This window comes from Nipponia nippon, unplaced genomic scaffold, assembly GCF_047370975.1.
Source record: "Nipponia nippon isolate SJK-2023a ecotype South Korea unplaced genomic scaffold, ASM4737097v1 scaffold_6, whole genome shotgun sequence".
In the NCBI taxonomy this organism is placed as follows: Eukaryota; Metazoa; Chordata; class Aves; order Pelecaniformes; family Threskiornithidae; genus Nipponia; species Nipponia nippon.
In genome coordinates this window covers 10,992,543-11,006,422 of record NW_028262380.1, presented here as the reverse complement: position 1 = coordinate 11,006,422, position 13,880 = coordinate 10,992,543, and the positions used below count along the sequence as shown (strand labels likewise).

General features: G+C 35.6%; 1 protein-coding gene across 8 annotated transcripts in view; it reads right to left on the bottom strand.

The window, feature by feature from the left end:
* RGS12 (regulator of G protein signaling 12) overlaps window positions 1-13,880 on the bottom strand; it is an 88,528-nt gene that overhangs the window by 18,559 nt on the left and 56,089 nt on the right. For all 8 annotated transcript variants that reach the window (XM_087736371.1, XM_087736372.1, XM_087736370.1 and 5 more), the window contains 7 exons: window positions 13,768-13,860; window positions 12,468-12,611; window positions 7,901-8,080; window positions 6,497-6,650; window positions 5,106-5,182; window positions 3,124-3,324; window positions 2,136-2,209 (listed from right to left, as the gene is read on the bottom strand). In XM_087736371.1, the coding sequence (XP_087592497.1) occupies window positions 2,136-2,209; window positions 3,124-3,324; window positions 5,106-5,182; window positions 6,497-6,650; window positions 7,901-8,080; window positions 12,468-12,611; window positions 13,768-13,860 (923 nt within the window). The remainder of the gene's footprint in view (window positions 1-2,135; window positions 2,210-3,123; window positions 3,325-5,105; window positions 5,183-6,496; window positions 6,651-7,900; window positions 8,081-12,467; window positions 12,612-13,767; window positions 13,861-13,880) is intronic.

Genomic DNA, 13,880 nt, shown 5'->3' with positions numbered 1-13,880 from the left:
AAATATTGCAAAAAAATAATGACATAAGAAAATTTTTTTAAAACGTAAACAACTATTCCATTTATGTCTATTTCCCTGGACAGAACTGTGCCTAATTCGTGTGTTGGTTTTTTTGGGTTTGGTTTTTTTTTTTTTTTTAAATGCCCTTCATCTGTGCCCTGATTCCTCCATAACAGCCGCATTTGACTATAATGGCACTATATTATGAAAACAAGGGCAGGCTTATTACTAACAAAATTATCAGAAATGTACATCATCAGAAGAAATGAAAATTATTAGTGATTTTGTCAGTCACGATTAAATGTAAACCCCATCTTTTCTCTCACACAAATTACTTAAATGTAAGATGTTTAGTCTCATTGACTTTTCCCTTCCACAGGAAACCTGAATAACTGAAACTTTGTCTTTCATATTTTCTTTGAATACAACAGCTACTAAATAGAAATGATCAATTTTAATCATTAACTGGTAATTGACACAGAAGTGGCAGACATTCAGTTATTCAAGTATATCCACATAGTATTTGTCTTATATCTGAAAATATTCCAAATATTTGAGTATTTTTGCTTATACAGTGTCTACCCACAGAAAGAAACAATGTAAAACATTTCTGCATTTTAATTAACACACAAGCAACATATGGTACTGCCTACCTAAAGTTCCTTTTTAATTTGGAAACTCAAACTCACACCTAATAAAAGACTGCTCAATCTGAATTTCAAAATTGAATATGCTATACCATATTCGTTAATCTGAAGTACCCTTAAATAGAAACTAGCCCTACTTCCTAAAGAAAAGTAATATAAAGCCAAACTGAAGAATGCCTGACAAAATAAATTTTATTCACTTCAAAAGCACAACTCCTTAATGTAACAAACATTCTACTTCATTACTTTTTCCCGAAATAATTATTTCAGGAGTTTTCATAGCACTAGTTTGGATTTTTAGAATTTAGGAACATTAAAACATTTTCTGGCATTTTGGAAAAAGATAGAAACAGATTATTTTGAAAAAACTGTACACTATAAAATAATATTACATAATATAAATATATAATGTACTGAAATATATTATACCCATATTAATAATAATATTATAACATTGACTTGCTAAAGATTCAGGGTTATAAATCTATACTCAGATGAATTTACATTTATACAATTAGTCTTACCATAATCTGCCAGTTACGCACATAATTACAGATGTAACTGAATGGGAATATGTAATCAATAAATATATCCATTTAATCTTAAAGGCCTATTTTTTTATTGTTGTATTTAGGATCAGACTAGGAGACTTGCAGTTCAACTTCCATCTCATTTTTGTGCTGCTTCAACCTACTAAACATGTCTCTTCCTGATGTGGAAGGTCCCTCTGGGCCTGCAGATTAGCAGTTGTGAACAAGCACAAGGACAAAACTGGAACATTGGCATCAAAATCCCACTTGTACCCAAGACAGCAATCCAGAAAGCTTCCTCTTGCAGCGTTTAAAACTCACCAGGTGCTGCGGTGCTGCTCTACTCAGTTTGAAACATTCCTGTAGGCCCACATTTCTCCTGTCGGTCCTTACCCTGGCTGCCCTCATCTGAATTACCTTTCCGAGGTACCCTAATCTCACCGCTACCTGAAGAGGAAGCGCTTAGCAGCTGGCTCTAAATCTAAGGGATATCAGTGCCTAGGCACTTGTGTAACTCAGAGAATCCCCATGCTAAATGCATTTCTCTTGCATAAGTGTTATTGCAATCTAAAGTAAAAATGGATTTTTTACTTTAAAAGAAACTCAGACTGTGAGTTAATTGTGAGACGTGGAAGTCAGTCATTTTCGGTTACAAATGTTACATCACCTTCCTTCTTCACATGAGACTCTTTGCTTGATACTAAGGCCTATTTCTTCTAATGTGCCTGTACAATTAATGGGAACCTCAGATGCCCTAATGCTAGATTCTGGATTACACTCTAAGATGTTGCATTGCATGACTAACTGGATTTTTTACCAGATTCAGACAAATTATTTTCTGCATTAACTACTGTTTTGCTGCATGGGTAACTGACAATATACTTTAGGGCACTTACAAAAAGTAAAATGGAAAATGGGGTGGAAAATGCCAGAGCAAGATAGTATTTTTGACTCTTACCGAAATAAAGTGCGTTTTTCTAAACGTAGGTCCCGAGACTCCAAGATGCTACTGTCTTGGTGCAATACAAGTGGCTACAGAGCACATGTCAGGAACAAAACAAGAGAGAGCAAATTAATTTTAAAATATGTAAAAAAGAACAGCTGAGTGGTTAAAAAAAATTTTCAGATAACTCAGAAAATTATTAATATAGGTTGTATGCATTCTAGCGGATATTCATTTACAATTGTGAGACAATGACCAAACTTCAACTTCCACTGGAGTCCGCAGGTATTCAGGAACTCAGTGTTTTAAAACAACAAGCCTAGGTCCTTCAACTTAAACAAATTATTACATAGAATGATGCATTAGAAAATATGGCAAGTTAACAGTCTTTAAAAGATGTAAAAGAACAGGCACATAACTATGCACGTTCATTGATTTTTGTCATTGCAATCATCTAGATTGATCATAAGCACAAATTTCAGACAATAGATGTTTCACATCCACAGCTTCTCTTTGAATTGGAAATACTTCCACCAACATACACTGCTGTCTTCGAAATTTTCCTCAATATTAAAACATGTACCTTAATTCTAGCATGAATTCATCACATTCACCTTTGAACAACTGAATGTCATTATGTTTCTTTGCTTTAATGAAGTACCATCTACTACAACACATTTGTTTTCTTTGTGGATACTTTCAATTAAGTACAAACTAACCACTCCCCTGGACAAACTATGTGGACTAGATACCTAAATTAACTTATTATTATAAGGAAATCCTTGTCATAAGCTCTCTTCTGCTTTCTGTAATGTAGATACCGCAACCAATCACAGTACTCCAGCAGTTCTAGTTTCACTAAAATTCTTCCATTAACTAGCATTGCCAACGTAAAGCTATAGGTAGAACCAGGAGATACGTATTACTATTGAGAGAACTTAATTCCTTGTTAGTAAAATGAGTATGAAAATGCTTTTAAAAAAAGCATAGGAATATGCAATACCTTATCACCTCCTACTAAAAAAAGGTCCACTGCAGCTATGTTAATGCCATGTTTCTCGCAGAGCCCAGATAGCACCTCTTTGATAGAGAATCCGGATTTAACAGCCATTTTGCTGGATGAACCATCCGGAAGGTTTACACAGCAGTATTTGGGGGATTTCTCTTTATCTGGTACAAATGCAGGTAATCTTGAGGCTTCAGACTTGACAGGAAAAAGAAAGAAAGGTCAGTGCCCAATGGGAAAATTAGGAATATACATAAACTTTTAGAGTCTGTACAAATAAAACTAAGCCAAGAAGCATACTTTCTACCATGTTTACAGTTTAGAAATCCTTTCAAATATCACAAATATCAGATAAATTTAAATCCAGGGGAAAAAAAAAGTTTCAATAAAGATAACAGCACTGCACAAACGTAAATGTATTTCAAGAACAGATGAAGTTTTAAACAGCGAGTGTGTAAAACAGGTTACAAGAATCTCAAACTATAGAACAGAACTCCTAATCAAAAAGTGTAAGAAGCAAATAAAATCTTATTTAACTTTCAAATAGTTAAGTGTCTATACTCAATAATGACTTGCCGATGTAAAAATTACCATTGGCACATTATGAATCAACATTTAAGTGATGAGAAAACATCAGGTTCCTTAAAGAAAATTTTCTCTTCTTTTAACATAATCTGAATGCTACACATAGAAATACAACATAGAGAAATTAAAATTTTAAAATAATTCACTTAATGAACATGCTTTTTTGTTATTAAAGGGAACAAAAACTATAACGTTATGGGTTAAGGCTAAAGGGTGCAGCATTAACCTTTATTCTGGAGTTAACAGTGGAATAGCACCACTACTACAAAATATCAAAAGTATCTTCGTAAATTTAACAAAAAACTCACCTATAACTTAAAAGGACACTACAAAAATACTGTTTTCAACAGTCTTTTAGGGTACTCATCATGCTTTTTCTGTTTAACTTGCTGCTTCTCATCCAAATCACAGTAACTTTCTGACTTAATCAATTGTGGAGTGGGAGAGAAAAAGAGGGGTTGTTGCTTTAGGGAGGCTTTGCATTTTCTGGTTTTTAAGATAAAACTTTTCTGCAACTGAAATAAACATGACTTTGCCATGCTTGCTTCCCTGAAAAATATTTGTAGCATAGGCAAAATTACATAGTCGCTAGAATCTAGTCTACTGGAGTGATATCAAGAGTATAAAAAAATTTTTTTAAATTTCCTTTTTTATATTCTTCCTCCATATCAATGTACTTAAAATAAATTTAAGAAGTATTACATTTATGTTCTATTATTAATACCATTTTAATTTTGCATTTCATTACTTTTACAATGCGAAGGTAGAACTTGATGGTTAGAAATCACAGTGTCTTCACTGATTATTTTCTTACATACTATGACAAAAATCACAGTGTTTGCAATGAAATTCCCTACCTCTCTTTTCTCAGATTTCAGGAGCAGAGTTAAGTCATAATGACAAAAAGAAAAACTCACAACTTCAAAAGAAATGGAGAGGAAAGAAGCACAGCAGACATGGGTACCACAAAAATCAGCCTAACACAACTTGCACACACATCAAGCAGAGGGAAAGCTTTAACATGTGGTTGCTCAGAACAGAATCTCAAAGCTCTAGTAGATGGAAAAAGCTGTTTATAAAGAGCTACAGTAGCTCCCTTTGATAGGCAAACTTTTATTCCAGAAGTTTACTGGTGCCTGAAGTTACAACAGACAAGATGCAAAGGATATCTTTGTTACAAGGACAAAATAAGAAGCAATATATGAACACAACGTCTATTACATTTCTAGTATTCTAAAATTGCTTAATATTACATCTTGGCCTCTAACTGTAGCACTTAAAGACCCTTTCTCAAAGTATTACTTCAAACAAATTACTTCACACTACTTAGAAAATTAATAATTCACTGTTTTCACTGCTTCCTCACTTCTTCATTATTAAGAGCCAGCCATTACCAAATCAAGACTAGCAGTTGATGACATGGAGCCTTGTGATTCCCGTCTGTATGATAATCCATTGGACTGCATAGAATCTGTTAGTGGAAAGAATCAGCAATCAGTAAAAAGGCTGATTTTTATTATTTATTCTAATACAGAAAACTATTTCAAATATTAGCTCCTCTGGTCAGAAAAAGAATTTTTTTCATTGAAGGAAAAAACACCATATCTTCATACTGTGCACTGAAGCATGAAAACCAAACCAATATGGAGTCATAGAATCATAGAATGCTTTGGGATGGAAGGGACCTTTAAAGGTCATCTAGTCCAACCCCCCTGCAATGGGCAGGGACATCTTCAACTACATCAGGTTGCTATTTGGTCAAGTATTTCTTGGTTATGTAACCGTTGAATAACCCCACTTGCTTTTATATTTAAACAAAACCAAAAACTAAAAACCTTTTTTTAAATCTTAAAATGTTTTTAAAAATTTGAAAATTATTCTACCTCTTCAGATATTTTGAAGAGAGAGAAATATTTTGAAAAGTGCAAGTATGGTGTTAGAAAACTAAAACCTAAGATAATCACTAGTCACTTTCAGAAGTTTAAGTCTATAATCTTAGCAAATGCCTCTGATGTCTTTTCACATAAGAATATAATGAGAACACTTAAACTATCCATCTGATCAAAGATATCTTCTGGGTCTGGGCCTTTACTACAAAATACAGAAGAAGAAACCACAGTAACAATATGGTCCAAATTTGGTGCTTCAGTGGAATTTTTCTATCATTTTTAACTCAATGGAATAAGTTAATGCGAAACTTTCATCTCTTCCTCTAGAGGCCATGCAGAGGTGCTTTCATAGGGGAACTCTTCCTTAAACTCTCAAAAACAGTTAAGCAACAAAACAGCAGATTACAAGGGTTTCCACAACTCTGACTCTTCTTTTTTCATTTTAGTCAGGAAAGGTGGAAACAGGTAGTAAGCGTGTTCAAAAGTGAACATACCTGTGCGGTACTAATAAAAGAGAAACGTAGGATAACGCAGATGGAGGAATTTTTAAATAGCTGTAACTATAGCACTATTTGCATGTACAGCTACTGAACTTCTCTGTAAAGAGTTGAAATTATCTTACTATAAAAATAGTAACTCTCTGCTTGAAAAAGCAATTGCCAACACACAGAAATGCAGAGTCTACTGGAAAACAGGAAAAAACTCTCTTGGAAGTCAATAAAAACAAATCTAAGTATTTTCATACTTTTATCTATTTATAGCTACTAGCCCCGCTATGGCATTCTGACTTGACAGTTTCTTTTCCCTCTGTCACTTAGATGCAAACTAAACATGATGAGATTAGTCACATCTATTGCTGAAACAACTTTGCAACAAAGTGGAATGTGAATACTCACCATTTGGATAATCACCATTTTCTTTTCTCTTCTGTGATTTTCCCAAACTCTTACTTCTTGACCATGAGAAAAATGTTCCCCTTTTTTTCTTCTCGGTGTCTTCCTCTCCTGACTCTTCATTTAAAGATCTTCCTGACTTTGATTTACCACTTAACTATCACCAAAACACAATTAAATCATTGGTTGGATCACAGTTTTAAGTATATCATCTAAAATAAACCCTCCCACACTTCTTCCCAAAACAAGAGTGTGATGGTCAGGTTAGCTGTCATCTTTACCCCACTCACAAGTGTATATGCCAGTATGCCTCTCAGTAGCAATCAAAAAAAAAAACAAAAAAACCTCCAGTGGGAACAAAAAGAAATACATAGATGGAAATGTGCTACTTGGTAGGAAGTACAAAACTGTAGCTGGAAACAAGCCACAGAGAGCTCCTGCAAACATGAAACAAGTCTCCACAGCTCACCAGCAATGCCTAAGTTAACGTGGAAAGGCCATTTGCCTTCCTTTTAAAACACAGAACTTCATTTCCGTATTTCAGAAATTTTTCCTAGGCCAGGCTGGAACATGAACTACATTTAAAGACAATGACAAAGTATTGTTTAACATTTACAAGTATAATCAAAGTATTTGTTAGTGCTGAAGAATACAAACATCAGGAATGTTCGATATTAAACTAAATTTGCTTTTAACAAGCTACTATTCTTGTTAGAGTATTCCTTAAAATGCTACTTTTAAAAAGGTTCCTAGTCATAAAAATACATAATAGCAGATGGGCTAATGTGTAGTGATTGACATGAAAAATGCAAAGTTATAATTTACCCATACAGTTATGTAATACTATGGTGGTATTACCAACATGAAGAAAAAATAAACTAAATAATGTTAGGAGATCAGTAAGACTACAGGTCTAATTTTTAAGCAACTGTATCTGTTTTACACAGAATTATCTTAGGTCAGTAGGGGCTGAGAAATTACAAAAACTATCCTCTGCAAAGATGAGTTAGATTAGGTTAAGCCTTCTCCAATAACTTCTGCTAAAATGTCTGCTCTCAGCAAAGGTTAAAATACCACATCTTAATTCTAATATTCAATCAAAAAAGCTTCTGAACTGATGCATTAGAATAATCCTCACTTTTTATTTGTACACTTGTATTTAAAAAATAACAAAGATTTAAAATTATATTCAGGAATTCAATAGTTAGAAATCTGATTCAAAGGTATGGATTAAAAAAAAAAAAAAAAAGTATTTTCCTGAGTACATAAAGATTTTGTAATTATATCTGCCAGCACCACTAAACAAACATTCTCCTTGTTTTTCATATATTATCTTTGATCTTCTAAAGGACTTGAAAAACATTATTTAAGAACATAGTTTTCAGATAACAACAATACAAAGATAACCTTTTTCGGTGTTGAGATATTGGACTTCTCTGAACTGATACTGTGTTTAGAAGTGGGGCTGCTGGGAACACGCTGAGGATCAGGAAGAGGACGACCTTCTACTTCAGCTAAGATGCATTCTTGATAAAGGGGTGATTTGAGAAAGCGAGTATAGCTATCAAACTTCATCAAGTTAAATATCTGAAATTAAAATGCAATGGATAATGGTTACATAAGCTTAAATAACACATCAAGAAAATGAAGCTATTTCACAACACCCAACTCCCACAAAATTTAGGACGTTACCCTGTAAACAGCAGTAGGCGTGACTTTGTTTAGACCTGGTTAAATACACTGCACCAATTTAAAGTGAAACATAATTTGACTTATTCCCTTAGCACAGGTTCAGAAAAATGCTGTGATTTTTCCAGAGTGCATGAGAAGCTGAGATGCTGTAGAGTCTTGACAACACCATCCTCATAGCCATCTTTTACTGCATTCATGCCTTTGTACATTCTATGCGAAGCGCATAGCAAGCTTGCCATTTTAAATATTTATTAAAGATTATTACATCAGTACTACATGTCACAGGATTAAATTATACAAGCGTGTTTTAAGGTAGCTATGAACAAGAATAAAGCTCGTGGTCTAAAACTCAGTAATATGATATAATCACAATATGCAATAGTATGCAATGATACCAGATGTACAAGGTTAATTACTGACGTGGGGAGGAGCAAAGAGTCCTTTACAGTATTATGTAATGTTCATGTGCCCAATCATAAGGAAAAAAAAAAAAAAAGATCAATATCTTTGGAAGATTCAATAATCAAGGTGCTGTAAAATCAAGAACTTGAAGAAGAACAGTTTACATAAAATGGCTGCTCTGGGCAAGACCAACATTTATCTTTAACTACATAGGAAGGAAGCAGCTCTATACCAGGCCTGGAGCAAATGCCTGAGGCTAATTTAGCCAAAGCTAAATTTATGGAAGTAAAGGAAGAAAAGTTCCTTCTTATATGCTAAACAACGTTTGAATTTCTTGTTCCATTTTTGCAAACCTATAGTTTTAAGTGAAGCCATACTTTTACCTTTATACCTTCTCCAGTGATCCACTTGATCTGAAAAAACAGTAAGAATGCCACCTTCTTTAGACATGACAAATTCCCTACAAGCAGAGAACGGTACGCGCCACCCAACTGGTTACCGCATTCCCAAGAGCCTACAGGGAAGTCCATCACTAAGCCACAGTGGCCCAGTTGCAGATGGAATTCACTTTTCAGATTGTGCATTTTTCTGGCAAACAGCAAGATGCTGCAGTGTCACAGAAACCTCATTCAAACTGAGTGCTGACTTCCACATTCTTGCCTTCCCATTCCCTCTTAGGTGCTACCTGTCATGTTTGTTGGGCCCTCTAACAAACTGTTTTTCACATGGTAAGCTATGGAAAGAATACTTTTGTAGGGTTAGTTTTGCCAGCTTAATGTGCTGACACAGGTCAGCGCAGACTAACGTGCCCTCAATGCAGTGTCAAAAAGGCAATCCGATGTCAATGACTCTTCCCACTTGAAAAACCGCTCACAAAGGGGAATCTCTCTCTCATGCTATGAAAGATACACTCCTCTGACCACAGGTACACTGCCAAAGTTTAAAAAGTCAACTAGTTTCAGAGCACACATAGTCTTCAGGTCAAGACTCAACAAATTATTCAGTGTACACAACGCACATAGCTCGGAAATGTTTTTTGAGTTCTGTTGAACTCAAAGAATAACACTGTGGTGTATTGCCAAAATAGCGTAAAATACAGAGGAGCAATTACAAGATATCAAACGCCTCAGTCTCACAGACTTACAGATGAACTGCTGATACAAAGTTAGTTATTGGGGAAAAATGGTAAGTGCAGTCTGCACACACCAACACGGATGCAAAAACCAAGCTGACTGGAAAATACAAAATACTTCACCTGTCCTTGAGGTTTTCAAGGAAATGAAATGTATACAGGTTACACTCAACAAACTACAATATTTTAAGCTAAATGCAATTTGTGCCCCCAAAATATAAGACACTATTTTACGATGCAGCTAACCTTAAATACCTTAAATTTAATACAGTTTCAGGATGAAAAACAAAGCTTTTCAGAGTTGTCTCCTGTCACGGAATCTAGCACCAAAAGAAGATAAAATTGTTATTTCATGCTAGTTAATTCTCTGCAATATTTTCCTTTATTCTTCCTAAGAGACACAAAGAGAGTTACCACAGAAATTAAGTCTGCAGATTACATATAATTAATACAGCAAAAACATTCCGACCTTTTAACTTTGCTGGACAGAGTGATGACAACTTAACTGCTTTATCTTGAGCTGATCATCATCTGCCCTGCTACGTTGCTAGCCCACACTACATCCCCAATTTCCCACCTTTAGCATTATCATCTTATTAATTTACACATGTTAATGACTTCTGCATATTGGAAAAATCTAGCAGATGCTATTTCTTGTTCTTACAAATGCGAAAGAGAAATACAGCTTATAAAAGCATAATTTGAACTTTACATGTAAACAAGGGTAGAAAAACTTACATCCATTTATGCAATTCTACATGAAGTAAATGATATTTCATTCTTATTTTAGTATCTTCAAGTGACCTATACTGTCTTGCATCCAGAAACACTCAAAATATTTGTTCTTATTCTATTATAAGAAACAGCGAAATCCTAACCAGACATTTTGGCTACATCCACATTGTCGTATTACAACACCTCTAACAACAGGCTTAAGGGCAAATTTGTCAGGCTATGGGCAGAAAGCAACTTCCAGCAGCATTCCCAACAGGCAGTGCTTGAGCACTAATTGTTTCAGCAGTGCCTTCCAAGGCACTTTCCCACACACACTCCTGCAATTCCACTGCAGCCTTATAGCAACACGCCCTGTTCCCTAGCATCATATAACACTTATCCGACAACCACCACCGATCAGCACCTTTGCACTCTATGCTCAATGCTGAAATCTAAACAAATCTTGTGAAAGACCACAAATGCACAGCGTTCGCATTATTAATATGGTGTCACCACTGTAAACTGAACTTTGAAAGACTGCGGGTGTGTTGTGCTGACTACACACACCTACAGTTCTGTGTTCCCGAGGTCATACCACCCACCAGGACCACAAAAGCGATCCAGTGCAAAACCACCACTTAGTGAAACCAACATATTAAGGGCCATCAAAGCAGTTGATTACCCAGCACCAACCTCAACCAAACACACCATTAGTACCTCCACTGGCACACCCAGCTCCAGGGCCACTTACTTTGGCAGAAGTAACTCTCATCCTGCTTCACCTAATTTTCCAGTGGGAGGAACGGGCCTGACTGAGGGATCTGACGGAAGAGCTACACAGGCATTGACCATTTGAGATAAGCAAGTCAGGTCCAGACAGGCCACGTGGCTGGGATTAGACCCACAGCAGCACTTCACATCAGCATTTTCATTCACCTTATGAGCCCTTCAGCCTAAGGACACAGTGTTTTCAAAGAAGGAAGAAAACCTGCATCCACCCAGACACCAGACTCACAAGAACATCATCTGCTCCACCAGCCAACTGGGAGAGGATGAAGAGGAATTCAGGCATGGGCTTTACAAAGCCAAGACGAGGAATGCATGAAAAAATGTCTGGGGAGATTGTGGCTGGTAATTGCCACAGAAGCCTCAGGCCTTGGTAGGTGCATGGGGGGTAGCTGTAATGCTAGAAGCTACCAGACCAGCAGTTAGACCTACCGTTCTATCTCCACTTCACAGATGGAAGGTACTATACCCACCTGCCCAGATTGCCCCAAAAGCATGCGATCCGAGGCTGCACAAAGACTAAGATTGTGACCTGCTTCATTTATGCAGTTAAAGCTATAGTCTTGATTTCTAAATAACATGATCTCAAAACTATTTCTACTAATAAATTGTTAGGGTGGGAGAGTTACCAAAGAGATTACTTAGGAGAAAAAAGAAACTTAAATTCTACAGAAAATGTAAAGTGTATCCTGTTGTTACATAACTGTTCTGTTCTGAACATCAATAATTATTTAAAATACATCCACTTCAGAGGTCTTCAGACACGAACAGTTTTAAGAAGCTCTTTGTCTGACTGTTCTATTAAAGCATAAGGGAAGGACTCCTTTAATACAACAGACATATTTTACAAACCACTTTAACCGAAATTAGACACTATTTGTGTACACAATTGTCCACTAAAGAAAAGAATAAGCAACCGTATGCAAACACCATATGCAATGGTGTAGCAACACACGGAATTATTTACTTGCACTAAAGCTTCATTTCAATAATAGTATTTTTCAGATTACTTTTCAGTTAATGGCAACTTTCTACACATATGCAAATGTACAGAAAAATAGTCAAGCAGCCTTCCATTATACAGCCTTTTTCTATTCTGCTAACAGAATTTATATGATCTTGACTTCAACGTCTTTTTCTACATAGTAAAATATACAGCATGTGAAGCTACTTTTATAGATTTTTAAAGTACTTCAAAGGAAAAGATAATTGACATAAAGGTACAGCAGTCATGTTTTCTATAGTTACCTGAAGTTGCTGTTCCTTGAACATATCTGGATGTGGAGAATTGAGAATATCATCTGCCAACTGTGCCTGGCTATCAATATTAACTGGGGTTGTAGCTTTGCTACACAAGAACTTACTGAAGATCTCCCGAGCTCTGTAAGAAAGCTAACGAAAAGAAATGCTAAATGTATGTTTGCTTTAAAACCATATTTTTAGACAGGCATTTCTTACACTGATATATTCCACCCAAAAATATACAGCCATTCCATTAATATACAAGCATTTTTCATTTAACAGCTTTTGTTAGTTTAAGGCATATAAATAGGGTCTTTACTTTAAAATTACAAATAGTCATCAAGTATTTCTTAAGCAGTAAAAGTTGCCATCACAATAAAAAATAAAATAATCAAACTATGAAAATAATAAAAGTGAAGCACATCAAGTGCTGTCTTACAAAGGAGAATAGATTTTTTTAGATTTTAGACCTTTTACATAACAGTCACTATTTAAATAAATCAATCCTCTAAGCTTCAATTCCTTAAGTGTATACATATGAATACTTACGGTCAACAACATTCATGCTCTATTTTTAGCTTGTTTACTTTGAAACACCCACATTCTGGAAATAATGAAAAAACCACCAAACTGAGCTCAGAGCCCTTAAGGGTGGTGTTCAGAAAATACATTGTTCAAAGACAGAAGAAAGTGGGGAAAACGCTTCAATGGTCCACAGAAGACCAAAGAGGGACTTGCAAGATGCAACCGTTTCCACAGTATAAACCTGACTAGATTTTGCTGTGCTGTCGACAAAGTGTTGCCAACCTGCACAAAATTCAAAATTCACCAAAACTGCCTGACCGACATAGGACTGTCTTAAAAGGATGCGATGCAGATTCTCACAATTTGTGAAAAAACATGACTACACTTACAGCAGCAGATATATCTAGAGTTAGTTATAAACACATTATCTTGTCTAGTGGAGGCAGTCTAGCTGCTAATTTTCGCCTCTCCTTGACATGTTAAATTAACTTGCTCTGCACTCCCTTGCACAGGGCTACTGCACTTAGCCATTTTTCAACATCCAGTATACCTTAGCTCATTTTTACAGAGCTACCTCTGCACTTCACTGCAGTCTAAATATATCCATCATCTTAAACCTGGGACAGTACTCTCAGGGGACTGAGAAAATTAGACGGAGGCTCCAACCCTATTTTAGTGAAGTCACAATAGAAAGACCAAGCACAGCTCCAATTTCAATAACCTTGAAGAAGTAACACTTTTAGTAAGCAACACCATATACTGAAATACAACATTGACTTACCTCTTTTTTATCATGTGCAGGTACATGGTTAAAATATTCACAGGCCTGCCAAAATAAAATATTTTCTTCACTAAATTCTTTCCGCAGAAATTCCTAGGGGAAAAATAAACAAA